This window comes from Acinonyx jubatus, chromosome A1, assembly GCF_027475565.1.
Source record: "Acinonyx jubatus isolate Ajub_Pintada_27869175 chromosome A1, VMU_Ajub_asm_v1.0, whole genome shotgun sequence".
Taxonomy (NCBI): Eukaryota; Metazoa; Chordata; class Mammalia; order Carnivora; family Felidae; genus Acinonyx; species Acinonyx jubatus.
The window spans coordinates 650,181-667,069 of NC_069380.1; the positions used below are offsets into that span (position 1 = coordinate 650,181).

General features: G+C 50.9%; 1 protein-coding gene across 3 annotated transcripts in view; it reads left to right on the forward strand.

The window, feature by feature from the left end:
* Nucleotides 1-16,889, forward strand: part of PARP4 (poly(ADP-ribose) polymerase family member 4) — a 116,443-nt gene that overhangs the window by 35,964 nt on the left and 63,590 nt on the right. For all 3 annotated transcript variants that reach the window (XM_053203715.1, XM_027064474.2, XM_053203737.1), the window contains 5 exons: nt 9,391-9,522; nt 10,297-10,383; nt 14,515-14,679; nt 15,348-15,394; nt 15,760-15,838. In XM_053203715.1, coding sequence (XP_053059690.1) covers nt 9,391-9,522; nt 10,297-10,383; nt 14,515-14,679; nt 15,348-15,394; nt 15,760-15,838 — 510 coding nt within the window. The remainder of the gene's footprint in view (nt 1-9,390; nt 9,523-10,296; nt 10,384-14,514; nt 14,680-15,347; nt 15,395-15,759; nt 15,839-16,889) is intronic.

Sequence of the window (16,889 nt, forward strand, 5' to 3'; positions counted from 1 at the left end):
CCACGACCTCCCCCCCAGCCAGCCCACCACCTCCCCCCAGCCCTCCCACGACCTCCCCCCATCCAGCCCACCACCTCCCCCCAGCCCTCCCACCACCTCCCCCCAGCCCTCCCACCACCTCCCCCCCAGCCAGCCCACCACCTCCTCCCAGCCCTCCCACGACCTCCCCCCCAGCCAGCCCACCACCTCCCCCCAGCCCTCCCACCACCTCCCCCCCAGCCAGCCCACCACCTCCCCCCAGCCCTCCCACCACCTCCCCCCCAGCCAGCCCACCACCTCCCCCCAGCCCTCCCACCACCTCCCCCCACCCAGCCCACCACCTCCCCCAGCCCTCCACGACCTCCCCCCCAGCCAGCCCACCACCTCCCCCCAGCCCTCCCACCACCTCCCCCCCAGCCAGCCCACCACCTCCCCCCAGCCCTCCCACCACCTCCCCCCAGCCCTCCACCACCTCCCCCCCAGCCAGCCCACCACCTCCTCCCAGCCCTCCCACGACCTCCCCCCCAGCCAGCCCACCACCTCCCCCCAGCCCTCCCACGACCTCCCCCCCAGCCAGCCCACCACCTCCCCCCAGCCCTCCCACGACCTCCCCCCCATCCAGCCCACCACCTCCCCCCAGCCCTCCCACCACCTCCCCCCAGCCCTCCCACCACCTCCCCCCCAGCCAGCCCACCACCTCCTCCCAGCCCTCCCACGACCTCCCCCCCAGCCAGCCCACCACCTCCCCCCAGCCCTCCCACCACCTCCCCCCCAGCCAGCCCACCACCTCCCCCCAGCCCTCCCACCACCTCCCCCCCAGCCAGCCCACCACCTCCCCCCAGCCCTCCCACCACCTCCCCCCCACCCAGCCCACCACCTCCCCCCAGCCCTCCCACGACCTCCCCCCCAGCCAGCCCACCACCTCCCCCCAGCCCTCCCACCACCTCCCCCCCACCCAGCCCACCACCTCCCCCCAGCCCTCCCACGACCTCCCCCCCATCCAGCCCACCACCTCCCCCCAGTTCTCCCACGACCTCCCCCCAGCCAGCCCACCACCTCCCCCCAGCCCTCCCACCACCTGCCCCCCAGCCAGCCCACCACCTCCCCCCAGCCCTCCCACCACCTCCCCCCCACCCAGCCCACCACCTCCCCCCAGCCCTCCCACGACCTCCCCCCCAGCCAGCCCACCACCTCCCCCAGCCCTCCCACCACCTCCCCCCCACCCAGCCCACCACCTCCCCCCAGCCCTCCCACGACCTCCCCCCCATCCAGCCCACCACCTCCCCCCAGTTCTCCCACGACCTCCCCCCAGCCAGCCCACCACCTCCCCCCAGCCAGCCCACCACCTCCCCCCAGCCCTCCCACCACCTCCCCCCCACCCAGCCCACCACCTCCCCCAGCCCTCCCACCACCTGCCCCCCAGCCAGCCCACCACCTCCCCCCAGTTCTCCCACGACCTCCCCCCAGCCAGCCCACCACCTCCCCCCAGCCCTCCCACCACCTGCCCCCCAGCCAGCCCACCACCTCCCCCCAGTTCTCCCACGACCTCCCCCCCAGCCAGCCCACCACCTCCCCCCAGCCCTCCCACGACCTCCCCCCCAGCCAGCCCACCACCTCCCCCAGCCCTCCACCACCTCCCCCCAGCCCTCCCACCACCTCCCCCCCAGCCAGCCCACCACCTCCCCCCAGCCCTCCCACGACCTCCCCCCCAGCCAGCCCACCACCTCCCCCCAGCCCTCCCACCACCTCCCCCCACCCAGCCCACCACCTCCCCCCAGCCCTCCCACGACCTCCCCCCCATCCAGCCCACCACCTCCCCCCAGTTCTCCCACGACCTCCCCCCAGCCAGCCCACCACCTCCCCCCAGCCCTCCCACCACCTGCCCCCCAGCCAGCCCACCACCTCCCCCCAGCCCTCCCACGACCTCCCCCCCAGCCAGCCCACCACCTCCCCCCAGCCCTCCCACCACCTCCCCCCCAGCCAGCCCACCACCTCCCCCAGTTCTCCCACGACCTCCCCCCAGCCCTCCCACCTCCTCCCCCAGCCCTCCCACGACCTCCCCCCAGCCCTCCCACGACCTCCCCCCCAGCCAGCCCACCACCTCCCCCCAGCCCTCCCACCACCTGCCCCCCAGCCAGCCCACCACCTCCCCCCAGCCCTCCCACGACCTCCCCCCCATCCAGCCCACCACCTCCCCCCAGTTCTCCCACGACCTCCCCCCAGCCAGCCCACCACCTCCCCCCAGCCCTCCCACGACCTCCCCCCCAGCCAGCCCACCACCTCCCCCCAGCCCTCCCACCACCTCCCCCCCAGCCAGCCCACCACATCCCCCCAGCCCACCCACCACCTCCCCCAGCCAGCCCACCACCTCCCCCCAGCCCTCCCACCACCTGCCCCCCAGCCAGCCCACCACCTCCCCCCAGCCCTCCCACGACCTCCCCCCAGCCAGCCCACCACCTCCCCCAGCCCTCCCACCACCTCCCCCCCACCCAGCCCACCACCTCCCCCCAGCCCTCCCACCACCTGCCCCCAGCCAGCCCACCACCTCCCCCCAGCCCTCCCACGACCTCCCCCCCATCCAGCCCACCACCTCCCCCCAGTTCTCCCACGACCTCCCCCCAGCCAGCCCACCACCTCCCCCCAGCCCTCCCACGACCTCCCCCCCAGCCAGCCCACCACCTCCCCCCAGCCCTCCCACGACCTCCCCCCCATCCAGCCCACCACCTCCCCCAGTCTCCCACGACCTCCCCCAGCCAGCCCACCACCTCCCCCCAGCCCTCCCACCACCTCCCCCCAGCCAGCCCACCACCTGCCCCCAGCCAGCCCACCACCTCCCCCCAGCCCTCCCACGACCTCCCCCCAGCCCTCCCACCACCTCCCCCCCAGCCAGCCCACCACCTCCCCCCAGCCCTCCCACGACCTCCCCCCCAGCCCTCCCACCACCTCCCCCCAGCCAGCCCACCACCTCCCCCCCAGCCAGCCCACCACCTCCTCCCAGCCCTCCCACGACCTCCCCCCCATCCAGCCCACCACCTCCTCCCCAGCCCTCCCACCACCTCCCCCCCAGCCAGCCCACCACCTCCCCCCAGCCCTCCCACGACCTCCCCCCCAGCCAGCCCACCACCTCCCCCCAGCCCTCCCACGACCTCCCCCCCATCCAGCCCACCACCTCCCCCCAGCCCTCCCACCACCTCCCCCCCAGCCAGCCCACCACCTCCCCCCAGCCCTCCCACGACCTCCCCCCCAGCCAGCCCACCACCTCCCCCCAGCCCTCCCACGACCTCCCCCCATCCCGCCCACCACCTCCCCCAGTTCTCCCACGACCTCCCCCCAGCCCTCCCACCTCCTCCCCCAGCCCTCCCACGACCTCCCCCCAGCCCTCCCACGACCTCCCCCCCAGCCAGCCCACCACCTCCCCCCAGCCCTCCCACCACCTCCCCCCCAGCCAGCCCACCACCTCCCCCCAGTTCTCCCACGACCTCCCCCCAGCCCTCCCACCTCCTCCCCCCAGCCCTCCCACGACCTCCCCCCAGTTCTCCCACGACCTCCCCCCCAGCCAGCCCACCACCTCCCCCCAGCCCTCCCACCACCTCCCCCCCATCCAGCCCACCACCTCCCCCCAGCCCTCCCACGACCTCCCCCCAGCCAGCCCACCACCTCCCCCCAGTTCTCCCACGACCTCCCCCCCAGCCAGCCCACCACCTCCCCCTCAGCCCTCCCACCACCTCCCTCCCAGCCAGCCCACCAGTGCCAGCCAGCAAGCCCTCCCCTTCTCTGACCTGCAGCTCTCCAGGTAGCTGCTTATGAGTACAGGATACTTTCTCAGACCTGAGTGGACACAGAAGAGGAAGCAGGTGTGCAGTTTGGGATCCTGTGAAGAGAGGGATTCTTGGACAGCCCTTCTGCCCTGTGCACTCCATTTCCACCCTGCCTCCCCTGGCCCCCAGCCTCAGTGCAGCTCGCACAGTACCCTGACCCCCTACTAATCGCAGAGAAGGGTGTGGAAGAGGAGAAGAGTGAGGTTGGAAGCCTGAGCAAGTGACAATGGAGCAGGGGAAGGAGAGCCACTTGGGACTGGCATTTAAAGCCCTGGGCTGGGATGGGGTGGGGGTCAAAAGGTTAGGGCCTGGTGGGTATTCACTGTCACTGGTAGAGGTACCACTTGTGAGGATGATCCCTAGGGGAGTGTGGAACCCCCCCCCCCATTCTTACTGTTTCTCTTGGCTTCACTTTTGTCCCCCTCTCCCTGACTTGGTGCTCTAGTGCACCTCATTAGGGTTTGTGACCAGAGTTTGGAGGAGTTTGAATTTGAATGAATTGAATTTGTATTTCTAGCACCCAGGTTTTTACATGTTTGGGGTTTGGGGTTTTTTTAGGTTGTCATCCTTGATAAAGGAAGTGTATCCATCAAAAAGAAAAAAAGAAATAGGGAGCTAAACCATGTGAACATCTGGGGGTTGCTCATTCCAGGCAGAGGCAACAGCACGTGCAAGGGCCCTGTGGTGGGAGCAAGCCTGATATGGTCAGGGACATCAAGGAGGCCACTGTGGCTAGAGCAGAGTGGAAGGGGAAAGCATGGCAGCAGATTGGGTCAGAAAGGTGGTTGGGGGTCAGTTCACGTCAGGATACAGGACAAGTTATTGTCCTTAATTGTGAGTGAAATGGAAGCCACTAGAAGATGTTTGGCAGAGGAGTGATATGATCTGACCTGTTTTATTAGGATCCTACTAGCTGCCACGTTGAGAACAGTATGAAGAAGGTCAGTTAGGAGACATCTTAGGTCACGTGGTCTGGAAAACAGACTCCAGGTAAAAATTTGTTCTCAGGAAGCTTGTTGGGAAGTGCTCCTGTAAGAGAGTGAGGGAATCAGGACGTGGCAAAAGGAGACATTGAGCCGTGACACCTCTAGCATATGATGCATATGAGTCCTCAGATGATCTCAGAGGGAGCTCTGAAGCTGGGATAGCCCCTCCGAGATATTCTGAATTGAGGCCGGGTGCCAAGCTTTGTGCTCACAGAGGCATCAGTCACTGGATGTGGCTGCCTGTGGAGAGGGGTCGTAATCTTGGGTGAGGCGGTCCACCTTTTGCTGAGTACCGTCTGGGGCAGGACTCAGCAGAGGACACTCCCAGCAGCCTTGGTCCTGAAAAGGACATCTGGGAGCATGTCATAGCACCAAACGTAGGTGACCATTCAAGCAATTCGTGCAAGGATGACGGTTAACAATGGGGGTGGGTAAGAAATGATTTGGTCTGGCAAAGGATTGAAGGTAGAACCAGGAAGATTTGCTGATGGACGTGAACACTAGAGAAAGTCGAGTGTCAAGAATGAAGCCAAGGTTCTTGTCCTGAGCAACTAGAAGGACTGATCGATCACGTTTGCACATACTGGAATGGGGAAGGCGGCAGGAGGGCAACTTGGGAGGACTATCAGGAAGCCATCCTCGGTCGTATCACACGAGACGCTGATGTCCAGATGGAAAAGCTGAGCAGGAAGTTAGGCATTTGAGTCTAGAGTGCAGGGAAAAGTTAATTCCCAGCGGAGTCATAACTGGGAGAGTTGCCAGCACTTAGGTTCCGTTTAAAGTCCTGTGTCCCCTTTAGATCACCAAGAGAATAGGTAGGGAGGGAAGACCAACATGCCGTGGGTTGGGAGAGGAGGCTGGTCAGCAAAGGAGACAGAGAGGGAATGGCCAGTGAGACACCCGGGGGGCTTGGGTCTCTGGAAAGAATGATAATTCTGTCAAAGGCTGCTGACGGATCAGGTAGAGGCAAGGCCGAGACTTGACCTTTGGATTCAGCAATAAGGAGATCATCGACAATCTCGACAATTGCCTCTTTGATGGAGCAGTGGGTGTGAAAGCCTAATGAGAGTGAGTGCCAAAGAAAATGGGGGGAAAGAGGAGAGAAAATGAGACCGTGGCTGAAGAGAAATGGAATCAGATTGGTTTCCTTTCTCTTTTAAGATGAGAGAAATCATGGCACGTGTGTGAGCCAGTGCACGAGAAAAACACTGATGATCCAGTAGAGGGAGTGTGAGATGTGTGTTCACACCCCCAAGCAGTAACTCAGTTCTGACACTGTCTGCCTGGAAACAGTGTCCAGTCCCACAGGTTAGTCCCGCAGGACTGCCCTCCTCCCCTGCTGTCACTTCAGAGGCTGGTCCCGGGTCCCACAGAGCCTGATGCGGGGCTCTAACTCAGGAATTGCGAGATCATGACCTGAGCCGAAGTCAGCCATTTAACTGACTGAGCCACCCAGGCGCCCCTCCAGAAGTCACCTCTCTAACATAAACTCGGATGTGGTTGAAAGGGGTTTGTTATGAATATGGAGATGCCCACGTTGTTCTTCTCACTTGGGAGATGCTGAGGGCTGTGGGAGCTCTGTGCGAGAAACAGGCACGAAGACCGAATACGTATTTCTTGTTCTAAATCACAGTGGCACAGCGGGGAGTGGTACCCCTTCTGTAGCAGGAGTGAGGGGGAGAGGTAATGCTCAAGTGCCATGCTGGGCCGCAGCCAGAAGTTCACAGCTAGTGCCCCCAAGGTCATGGGACAGAAAGTCAAGCTCATGGGCACACATGCGGGTCGACTGCCAGTGTGCCGTGAAGGTTGTTTTCTAAGATTTGACCTCATCGTTGGCTCCTAACACTAAAGACTGCACTGAACGGCTATCAAGACCTCTTAGGAAGATAAAAACATCTGAGTCTGGTATTGGGATATTCCTCTCTCTGCAGAGGGAAATCAGATTACCTGTCATGGTCATCTTAAACTGGGGAAATGGGTGTGGCGGGTGGAGCGGGTGTGCTGTGTGTGATATTCGTACTAGTTTGCATACATCCGATCATTGCCTTCCGGCCGCTCTGATCCAAACCCTCATCCCAGAGGCGGTTCAGGGAAATGTCATAGACTTTGTCTCTGTCCTGGTGTGGACTCCTCGTAAATGTTCTACTATATATTAATCTCTTTGGAGCCACGTAGGAGCTGTGACCCCATGGTTACCACTTCCTATGAGTCAGCCCCTGGATTGAGTTTTTCACAGGCTGTATTTAATTCTCCCCAAAACTCTGTGAGGTGGCCGCTGTGATTATGCCCATTGTTTAGATGAGGGATCTGATGTGCGGAGATGTTAACTGTATGATAAAGCACAGATTTCAACGCAGATCATTGTGACTCGCGAGGCCAGCCTCCTCAACCGGCGGTCTAGCGCAGAGAATCCGGAGTTCGAAAGACTTAGCTTCATATCCTCGCTCATTCTATTCTAGCTCTACGACCTTGAGGAAATTATTTAACTTCTTTGTGCCTCAGTTTCTTCATATGTAAAATTGTGAGGATTAAATATAATGAATGTAAAGTAGGGCATTTTTTCATAAGCAGTAGATACAAAACAAATGGTGATTATGTTAAAAGGAGAGTCATGTATACATTACTGTGGATTAGAAAACTTCTGCCATTTGATATTTTAAACCTGATGAAGATTTTTTCCATGGGGAAGTTTGCCCAAAAAATAACTCCTGATTTAGCAGTGAATTTTCCACTAATTTGTGATTAGACAGTCGGCCTGTAGGTTGACTTTGAATATCCAAACAGAGGCCCAAGAGCAGGGACTTGTATATTCATGGCTCACTTACTTGACTCTTAGAATGAGTTTAATGTTTTTAGTTTAGTAATAAAACTAAAATAGTAGTTTCATCTGAAGGAGGAAAATTAAGATGTCAAAAATTAGTACCACTGTATTTATTTCTCTTCTAAGACCTAGTAAAAATACTTTTATCATCATTATCAAATATTCCTTGCTTTCTGAGTGCCCAGTCATACAATTACAGAGAGAGTGAAGCTGCCATAGGCCTAACCCCTGGGAGCTCCCATGCGAAGACAGACCTGCTGACTAGATGCAGGCAGGACATGCACAGAGTAGGATGAAAACATTAACCTAAACCAAAAGACAGTTAGACAGTGATCCTATCCATCAGTCACAGGCGGAGCGTAAGTGCCCTTGCGGGGTTTGGTAAAACTGGATATCCTAGAGACAGATGAAGAGAGTTCCATGCACGGGAGCGCGTGATAGCCTCCTGGTCAGCGATCTGTGTGACTCCTCTGCCGGGTGCTCTCTGACCTTCTACAATGGCTTGGAGTCACCAGACACCCAAGAAACTCTGGGATTCAATCCTTTGGGGTTATCTTGGGCCATGGCCAGTCCCCAGTTCCAGGGAGCTGCCTGGTGAGCAGATGGCTGCCACCAGCTGGTGAGGCCTTTGTTTGAAGCACCCTGGAGGGTGCTGACCTGATGATTTGGAGAAAATCAAATTCTTTTTTAAATGGATGTGCCTTGAATTTTTTCTCTGGTGTGGCACATTTTTTCTCTGGGGGCAGCCCAGTTTACTGTGAATCTGGTTGTGGACAGCTTTTTTGTATAAGTTCATAACCTTTATTCTTTTTTGTTTTGTTTTATTTGTTTATTTTGAGAGAGAAAGAGAGCAAGCAGGGGAGGGGCAGAGAGAGAGGGAGACAGAATCCCAAGCAGGCTCCGTGCTGTCAGCTCAGAGCCTGAAGAAGGGTTCGATCTCATGAACCATGAGATCATGACCTGAGCCTAGATCAAGACTCAGACACTTGACAGACTGAGCCACCCAGCCATCCCACCTTTATTCTTTTTAATTTTTCATTTCACTCTCTTCCCAGAGGTTATTAATGACAAACGGTTAAATATTTTTTCCTCATTATTGCCACATGTTTAAATGTTACTGTTTATTATATGTCTAGGTGTTTTGTTTTGTTTTTTTAATTTTCAAATGTTTAAAGACTGGCCTTTTCTTAAGCAAGGGAGTGATGTGATGAACACAGTCCATTTAGTAAAATTAATCTGATAGGAATAGAGACAGCATGTAGGAGTGGAAAAGAGTTGATTCAGGAGTTGTCTAGACAGGAAGAAATGAGCATGGATGAGAAAACCCATGGAGGGCTGTGCACAGAGAGGTAAAGGAAGAAGTGCCAAGACCTGAAAACAGGCCAGATATAAGAACCCTTCTGGAATAGTGTCTGGGCCCATGTGACACCAAGGAGAGATCAAGGTCCACACATGAAGGGACCATTGTGTTGCCGCCTTAATGGAAGTTGCATTGCTTCTGTTAAGCCATTGTTTACAATATTGTAATACTAGTGACTTTTATTCTAGCCATGTGTGTATGAATTTCCTAAAGATGTAGCTACTATGTTTTATAATGTAACATGGACTCTACACCATAACTGTAGAATGCTCTAGCCCCTGAAGCCAGGATTGGGAGTTTGAGGGACATGATGCAAATTCAAGCAATTGAAAGAAAATATACATTGTAGTTTCCGTTAATAGTTGTTCCTGCAAATGTTGTTCCATATGGTTTCATCAAGTACATGGATTTTTTGTTCTTCTTCAGGTCATTGTTTTTCAGACATATACAAATCAAAGTTCTGTGCCCATTGAGGCAAAATATATTTTTCCCTTGGATGATAAAGCAGCCGTCTGTGGTTTTGAAGCATTCATCAATGGGAAACACATAGTAGGAGAGGTAAGGGGAGAAAATGCACTGCGATCGCTCTTTGGTTTCAAAGTAAGTTTCCCATTTACTCAAATGTTTCTCATCTGAGTCCCCATAGCTGTAAGGTTGAGTAGCAACCTTGTCATAAGACAGAAATAATCTTTGAAGAACCAAGCACTTGGGCAGTTGGCTTCCTGGGACACATGCCTCCCTGATTAACCGGTTTCTGTTCCTGTCTGTCCAGTGTTCATCAGTCAGTGCCTTGCAAATTCTTTGCCTAGCACTTCAGAAAAGATCAATTTCAGTATCAAAAGTTTAAGAGAGGCACATAGGAAAATTGGTGAAGCCCTTATACAGTTTTGCAAACAATGACCCTCTGCGCCCTGCTGTAACAGACAGACTGAGGTGATGGCTATTGTTGTAAGAAAGGGTGTACCAAAAGAAATAACAAGTGATACATTCTTTGTTTCTTCTAAGGATTAGCCCACAATTGCAATAACTGCTATTTTATTAAATTTAAGATTTAACTTATTATTTTTGTTCAACATAAAATCCCAATCAAATATTTTTTTCGCTATTGACTGTGAAATATTTTGGTCCCAACATCATCATTTTGGCCTTTTAATATTCAAATCCTTATTAGGTAATTACATTTTAATGACCACTTTATATAGATTTCATTTCACCTTAGATGCTCAGTTTTCTGGTTTTGCATAGGTTTTAATAAATATTGATGAAGTTTTTCTTGTTAAAGTCTGAAATCACTATTCATGTTATGACTGGCTTGAAAATAATCTTTTCCAGGTTAAAGAGAAGGAAGCAGCCCGCCGTGAATACCGAGAAGCCATCAGTCAAGGCCATGGCGCTTACTTGATGGACCAGGATGCACCCGTAGGGCTTGATATTCATGCATTCCTCTAACATACTTACCAGAAGGGAGAAAGAGTTGGAATAGGACTTGAAACATGAAATTCATAGTAGAAACTGGGATAATTTATGCTGTTTTAGGCCTAGAGTTTAACTTGCCGTTAGTGAGGGGAGGTCAAGCTGGTCAGAACCATTTGGCTTACCTGAATGCGGGAGGAATCGGTGTCAGAATTGCCAAACAAATAAGAACAGCTACTTCTGTCCTTGGGAACAGAGTTTCCCAGAAGTGACAATGAAAAGACTTTTGGGGTACATAATCTTCATCTTCTGGTAAAAGAGTGTAACATACAGTTGGCCATTGAACAACACAGGTTTGAACTGCATAGATGCACTTTTAGGCAGATTTTTTTGGATAAATACAGTACAGCCTTGTAAATTTATTTTGTCTTCCTTAGGATTTTCTTAGGAACAGTTTCTTTGCTCCAACTTACTTCACTGTAAGATTATAGTATATAACATATAGCATGTAAACCATGTGGTAATTGACTGTTTATGTTATCAGTAAGGCTTCCAGTCAGCAATAGGCTATTAGTAGTTAAATCTTTAGGGAGCAAAAGTTATAAGCAGATTTTTGGCTGTATGGGGATCAGTACCCTTAACCCCCATGTTGTTCAAGGGTCCACTGTATATGCATTTTTCTTAGAACTAAGCCTACCTAGCAATTTATCCAGTTTCCACCAAATCATATCCCAGGGAGGCATTTCTGCAGAGTCCGGAGACAGGTCCAGATTCTTTTCATTCTGATTAGTTGCTTTCATAGGGATAAAATTGTGGAGAATCTGGAAGCAGGTACAGTTACCATGCCTACTAGATTTCTTCTTTTGAAAGATAAGCAGGAATTCTCCAGGTAAACTAAGAGGTAAGGGCCTGCAGACAGAGGGGAGACACATACACAGGCTGTAACAGACCTGAAAAAGCATGGTTCCTTGGGAAAACAGAGATATTTCGACTTGGCTGGAGTGACACTGATAAGAATTGCCTTTGAGAAAGAACACTCAAGTGGTGACGAGAAGGTTGGAGTGGCCTGAGGGACACCTCAGGGCAGGGGAGATTGTCTAGTTTGCTAAATTGGCTTTACCAACAAACACTTATTTCTTACAGTTCTGAAGGGAGGGAGGTCCAAAATGATGATGGTGGGTTTCTTCCTGGTTTCCTCATATAGCAGAGAGTAGGTGCTAGTCTCTTCCTCTTCTTATGGGGACACTAATTCCATCATGAGGCCTCATTGAAACCTGATTACTTCCCAAAGGCTGCACCTCCTAATACCATCCCAGCGGGTGTCAGGGTTTCAACCTGTGGGTTTGGGGGGGAACACAAACATGCAGACTGTCATGGAGAGGAGTTTGGTGGCCCTTGTGGTAAGCTAGGCAAGAGGTGGGATGAGGGCCCAAACTAAACTACTAAGGTAGTGACAGTGGCAACGGAGAGGATGCAGCACATCCGAAAGATGCCAGGGCGGTGGAGTGCCCAGACTGAAGCCAGATTGGAGGGTGCGGCAGGGAGAAACGAGTCAAGAGTAACACTGGGATCAGTGTGGCTGTTCATCAAGGCAGGGATTTGAGAGAAGCAGATCCTTCGTGGGTGTGGAAGTGACAAGTGCAGGAGGAGATGATGAGTCTAAGAGACTGATGGGACTTTGTGGGGACAGGTCCCTGAGACAGCTGGTCAGGCATCAGGAGAAAGGTCTGCACTGGGCGTGGGGATCTGGGAGTCATCGGGGGAGGCCCTAAATTGACATGGTGACACATTGGGCATCATGCAAGGATGCAGCCCTGGGACACCTGCCTTTAAGTGTTGGTTGGCACAGGGAAAGCAGAAAAAGACCTGAGCTGCCATGCCCAGATTCCCTAGCTTTCTGGCTTGAGGAAGCTTAAGTCTAATTCAGCTTTAAAGTATACAGTTTTTTCTCTTCCTAAGATTCCTTGGATTAAGGCACAATAAAGAGTCTGTCAAAATTACTAGACTCAGTTTTGCCTTGGTCCACATTTAGGATATATCTATCTAAATTAATCTTATATTTAGTGCATTTTGAAGTAAGGTTAAAAAGAACGAGGTGGAGTGGTCATGAAGTCCGTAATTGAAAATATTTTTAAAAACCACACGTACGTATTAGGTAATAGGTCTAAAGCTGATTTCGTTCCCCTCCCTTCCCCTCCAAACTGTTTCCTCCTCCTGTTTTTCTGGTGGTAATAATGGCGTCACCACTTACGCAGTCGGCCAGGCGGGAACCCAGGGCATCACCCTTCGGTCCTCCCTTCCCTGTTGTCCATCATCCATCTCCAAGTAATCATCTGTTCAGGTTTCTTACCAGCTTAGGAGGCCTGCCCATCTCACCACCTCTCCTATGGCCACTACTGTGGGGCCCACCGTCATCCCCTCAGCCCATCAGTACGGTGCCCAAGACCCTCCCAAGCCTGGCCTCACCTGCCTCAGCCTCATTGCACTACGTCCTTCCTCCCACTTCAAACCCCAGTGAGCCTGAGCTATTATTCGTCATCTTGAAAACATAATGCCATTTGCAGAGGCCCTCATTCTTCTGGTTGGAATGTCCAGACTCCATCTGCTCGCTTAATTTCTTTTTTAAGTAAGCTTTATGCCCAGCATGGGACTTGAACTCATGACCCTGAGATCAAGAGTAGCATGCTCTACTGACTGAGTCAGCCAGGTGCCCCTGTTTGCTTAACTTAAAAGACACGTATATTTAAAAAGCCTTGGCTTCAGCGTCTCTCCACGTAAGGGAAAACTAAAGTTGTCCTTGCCTTCACCCAGGACCTTGCCTGCCACCCAAGCAGGACAGACGGCTGCTTTCTGCTCCTCTGGCAACAGTGCAAATCTGCCTCACTACTCTTCATACACTATTTACAAAGATAGAGGTCTAGTTTGTCGTCCCAAATATTTAAGCAAGGAAGTAACAGAAAAGGGTAAATGAAGAGTTAATGAGGAAATGCAGAGGAAATCTCGAGGCCAAGTCGGAAACTGGGAGAAGCTGAATCAAGGGCCCGGCCTCCGTGGACGGAAGCTGCCGAGTGAGGGCTAGCTTCCCTGTTACTCTAGACCAAGATGCTAGCCCCCTCGGAGCCCGTAGGGGAATCCACAGTTCCCGTGCCCCATCTGTGCCTTGAGGGGCTCGTCACTCTTTGGAATTCAGTTCACTTGGCTGCCTTGCAACTCAGTGTTCTGGCAGTTCAAGACAAGCTACAGTTTTGTAGATTATCCAGCTTGTTGCAACAGAAGTGACATCTTGCATCTGTAGCCTACATAGAAACGGAAGTGCAGCCCCACTCTATTCCGTGGCAGTCCCTCAAATGAGCCCCAGGTTTTTATGCACTTCTTTCAAGGACAAACACTGTTTACTAATCATCTCTCCATTGTTTATCCCTTCGTTGGAATCCATTTCTTCATTGGGTGTTCTTGCAAATGGATATTATCATTAGTATTATATGCTCCTAAACATACTGAATTTCATGGCAGTACAGTCAAGCAGAACAGAAGATACGCTTGGGGTATTAAGAGCTTCTCTGTGTAGGATCAGAAAAAATAGATCTGTTCTTTTTTCTGCCCTAGTCATTCATGAGTTTGTCTCCTTATGCAGTGATTATAGTGCCCCTTTAAAAGAAAATGAAATGCCTTTTCTAAATAAAATGATGAGTAAACTGTAGGGTGAAAGAATTAAGTGAGGACCAAGTTAGCGAGAACTGCTGAAGCTCTCCGGCTCCTGACAGAATTACTGCCAGATGCTGTGGAGGTCGGAGAGGCTACAGGCCCTTCCAGAAGGGGCTGTCTGGAGGCTGGCTGTGCAGAGCCCCGTGCCCAGGGCCTCTGTGCGAGGACGAGGACGGTGAGGCTCCCCAGTCAGGGTGGGGTCCTGCTTCCAGGGGGCCTCCCCTCCTCTGCCCTTTGTAGATGTCACACCGTTCCCACCCCTGGGGACCAGCTCCAGGATTCTCCTTTAGCACTACAAAACGGTATATGCCCATTTTCTGAGGAAGACTCTGGCAGATTGTAATTTAAGTGGCTCATGTAATAGGGAGGATTAACTAGCATAGAATGCATATGCTCTTGAGTGGAAAGCTGAGTAATGTGTTTCTATTTCAGGATGTTTTTACTGTTAGTGTTGGAAATCTACCCCCTAAGGCTAAGGTCCTGATCAAAATTACCTACATCATGGAACTCAGCATCCAAGGCACCAGGGCCGTCTTCTTCATGCCCGCCACCGTAGCACCCTGGCAACAGGACAGAGCTTTGAATGAAAACAGTCAGGTTCGTATGCTTACGAAAGATTTAAAGAAGCTTTTTTTTGGTGATTTATTGACAGGGAAGAAAAAGTATCCAAAATAATCTAATCTTCGTGGTGCAAAATCTGTTTTGCTGACATTTCTGCATTTAGATACAAGGCACAGTTACACTCAATGGGTATCATATTTTTATTCGGTTCAGTCACTTAAAAAATTTTTGTGTCTCTACTTACATGTTCATTATGAATAATTTAGATAAGCATAAAGAATGCCAAGAAACCAAAGAGGAAAATTTAAACAACCCTTAATTCCATTGCCAAAGATAGTAGCCCAAAGCTACTGGTTAACACTTTGTTGCTATTTTGTATGTATTTATATAAACTGTGTTTATATGTGTATGTGTATATGTATATATAGGTGTATAGGTATATGTGTGCATATACGCTCATAGAGACATATATATAGTTGAAAATCTCCATTAAAATGGTCATAAATTATCCCCAATATCAGTTGCATTTTAGAAGTTACTGTTTTTCCATGACCAAATGTTCTGTGTCTCGCCACTCCAACATGAGACCAGCTGTCTCATAGCTGCTGTAGGTTGTGGCCTTGGCAACACTACTTTCAGCTTTGAGGTCTCATTGTGAAACTTAGTAGATACTTAGTTATACATGTATATTTTTCTTTTAACAGGATACAGTAGAGAAGATTTATGTAAAGGAAATAGGAACAAAGCAAAGGTGAGTACCAAAAATATAAAACCCACCAGTCATTGAATGGACTGGTTTTAAATTTTCATTTAAAATTATATATATATATATATACATATTTACATATGTATATATAAATATGTATATTTAAATATGTATATTAAAATTATATATACATATAAAAATATGTATGTTTAATTATGTATATTTAAATATGTATATTTAAATGTGTATATTTAAATATGTATATTAAAATTATATATACATATTTATATATGCATATTTATATGTATATTATATATGTGTATATATATATAATTTTTAAAAATGACTACAAGTAGTTGTTTAATATTTAAGATTATAGACTCAGACAACTTTCTCTTCTTTTTTGGTAGCTTCTCTTTGTGTATGTCCATTGAGATGCCATATGTGATTGAATTCATTTCTAGTGATACACATGAACTGAGACAAAAGGTTAGTAAATCTTTGGTTTATTCTTTAAGAGCTCTTATTTTAGCATAGTTTTATTTTATCAAGGCAATACACACACATGGCTTAAAAAGTTACGTAATCATAATGCTAACAACGGCTTCTACAACAAGCTGCAGTCGGTTCTACCTTGCCGCTTCCAGACCCGCCTCCAGAGACAGTGAACCACTTTAAATACTTTACCTCCTTTCTGCTGGCCTCCAAAGTTGTGAATGATACATTTTTTTACTGCTTGTTCTTGACTCATCTATTTCAAAAGTATTTTTTTGGCTTCTTACTGCAGGAGATGAAAATCTGATTATCTTGCCTCTCCGCTACCCTCAGTCGCACACAGATTAAAACTCTTCGGAATGCTGTTTTTCACTGCTGAATGCTCCCAGTAATTCGGAAATGTTTTCCCCTGAGACCCTCTTCCTTTTCCGTGTCTCCACTGCAGCCCAGCCTGGTTACTGCAGGGCAGGGGTTGTCCCAGGGCCTTTCTTTTCTGATTCTCCTTTGCAGGACTTTTGTTCCTTATCCTCTTTCTTGTGTTACTCCTTCCATCGGCAGAGCACAGCCTCCATTCACTTCCTGAGTAGGTGGAGTGTGTGGGCAGCAGTGCCTGAAGCTGTCCTCATCCCATGTGTTAATGCTGATCATTTGTTGAGGTTTTCATCTCGGGTTGAAAATCACCCTCTGAAAATACTGAAAACGTTATCTTCTAGCTTCTAGTGTTACTTCTGAGAACTTAAATGCTATTCTTATCCCCCATTCCTTGTATGTAATCTGTTTTGTTTTGTTTTAACTTCTACAAGAATTTCAGATCTTCTTTTTATCCCTGGTATTCTGAAATTTTATAAGAAGGTGATACTCATTCACTGTATGTAACTCGTAGCCTTTAGTGCTGGAAATTTTTGTTATATTTTAAAAAATAAGTTGTTCCTCTCTCCTGTACCTTTTGCATTGCCTTTCAATCAGGTGTCCCCTGGATGGAGCCTCTTGTTTTCTTTCTTTTTTTCTCCTGTTGACCATTGTATTGTTTTCTTGTTCTACTTTC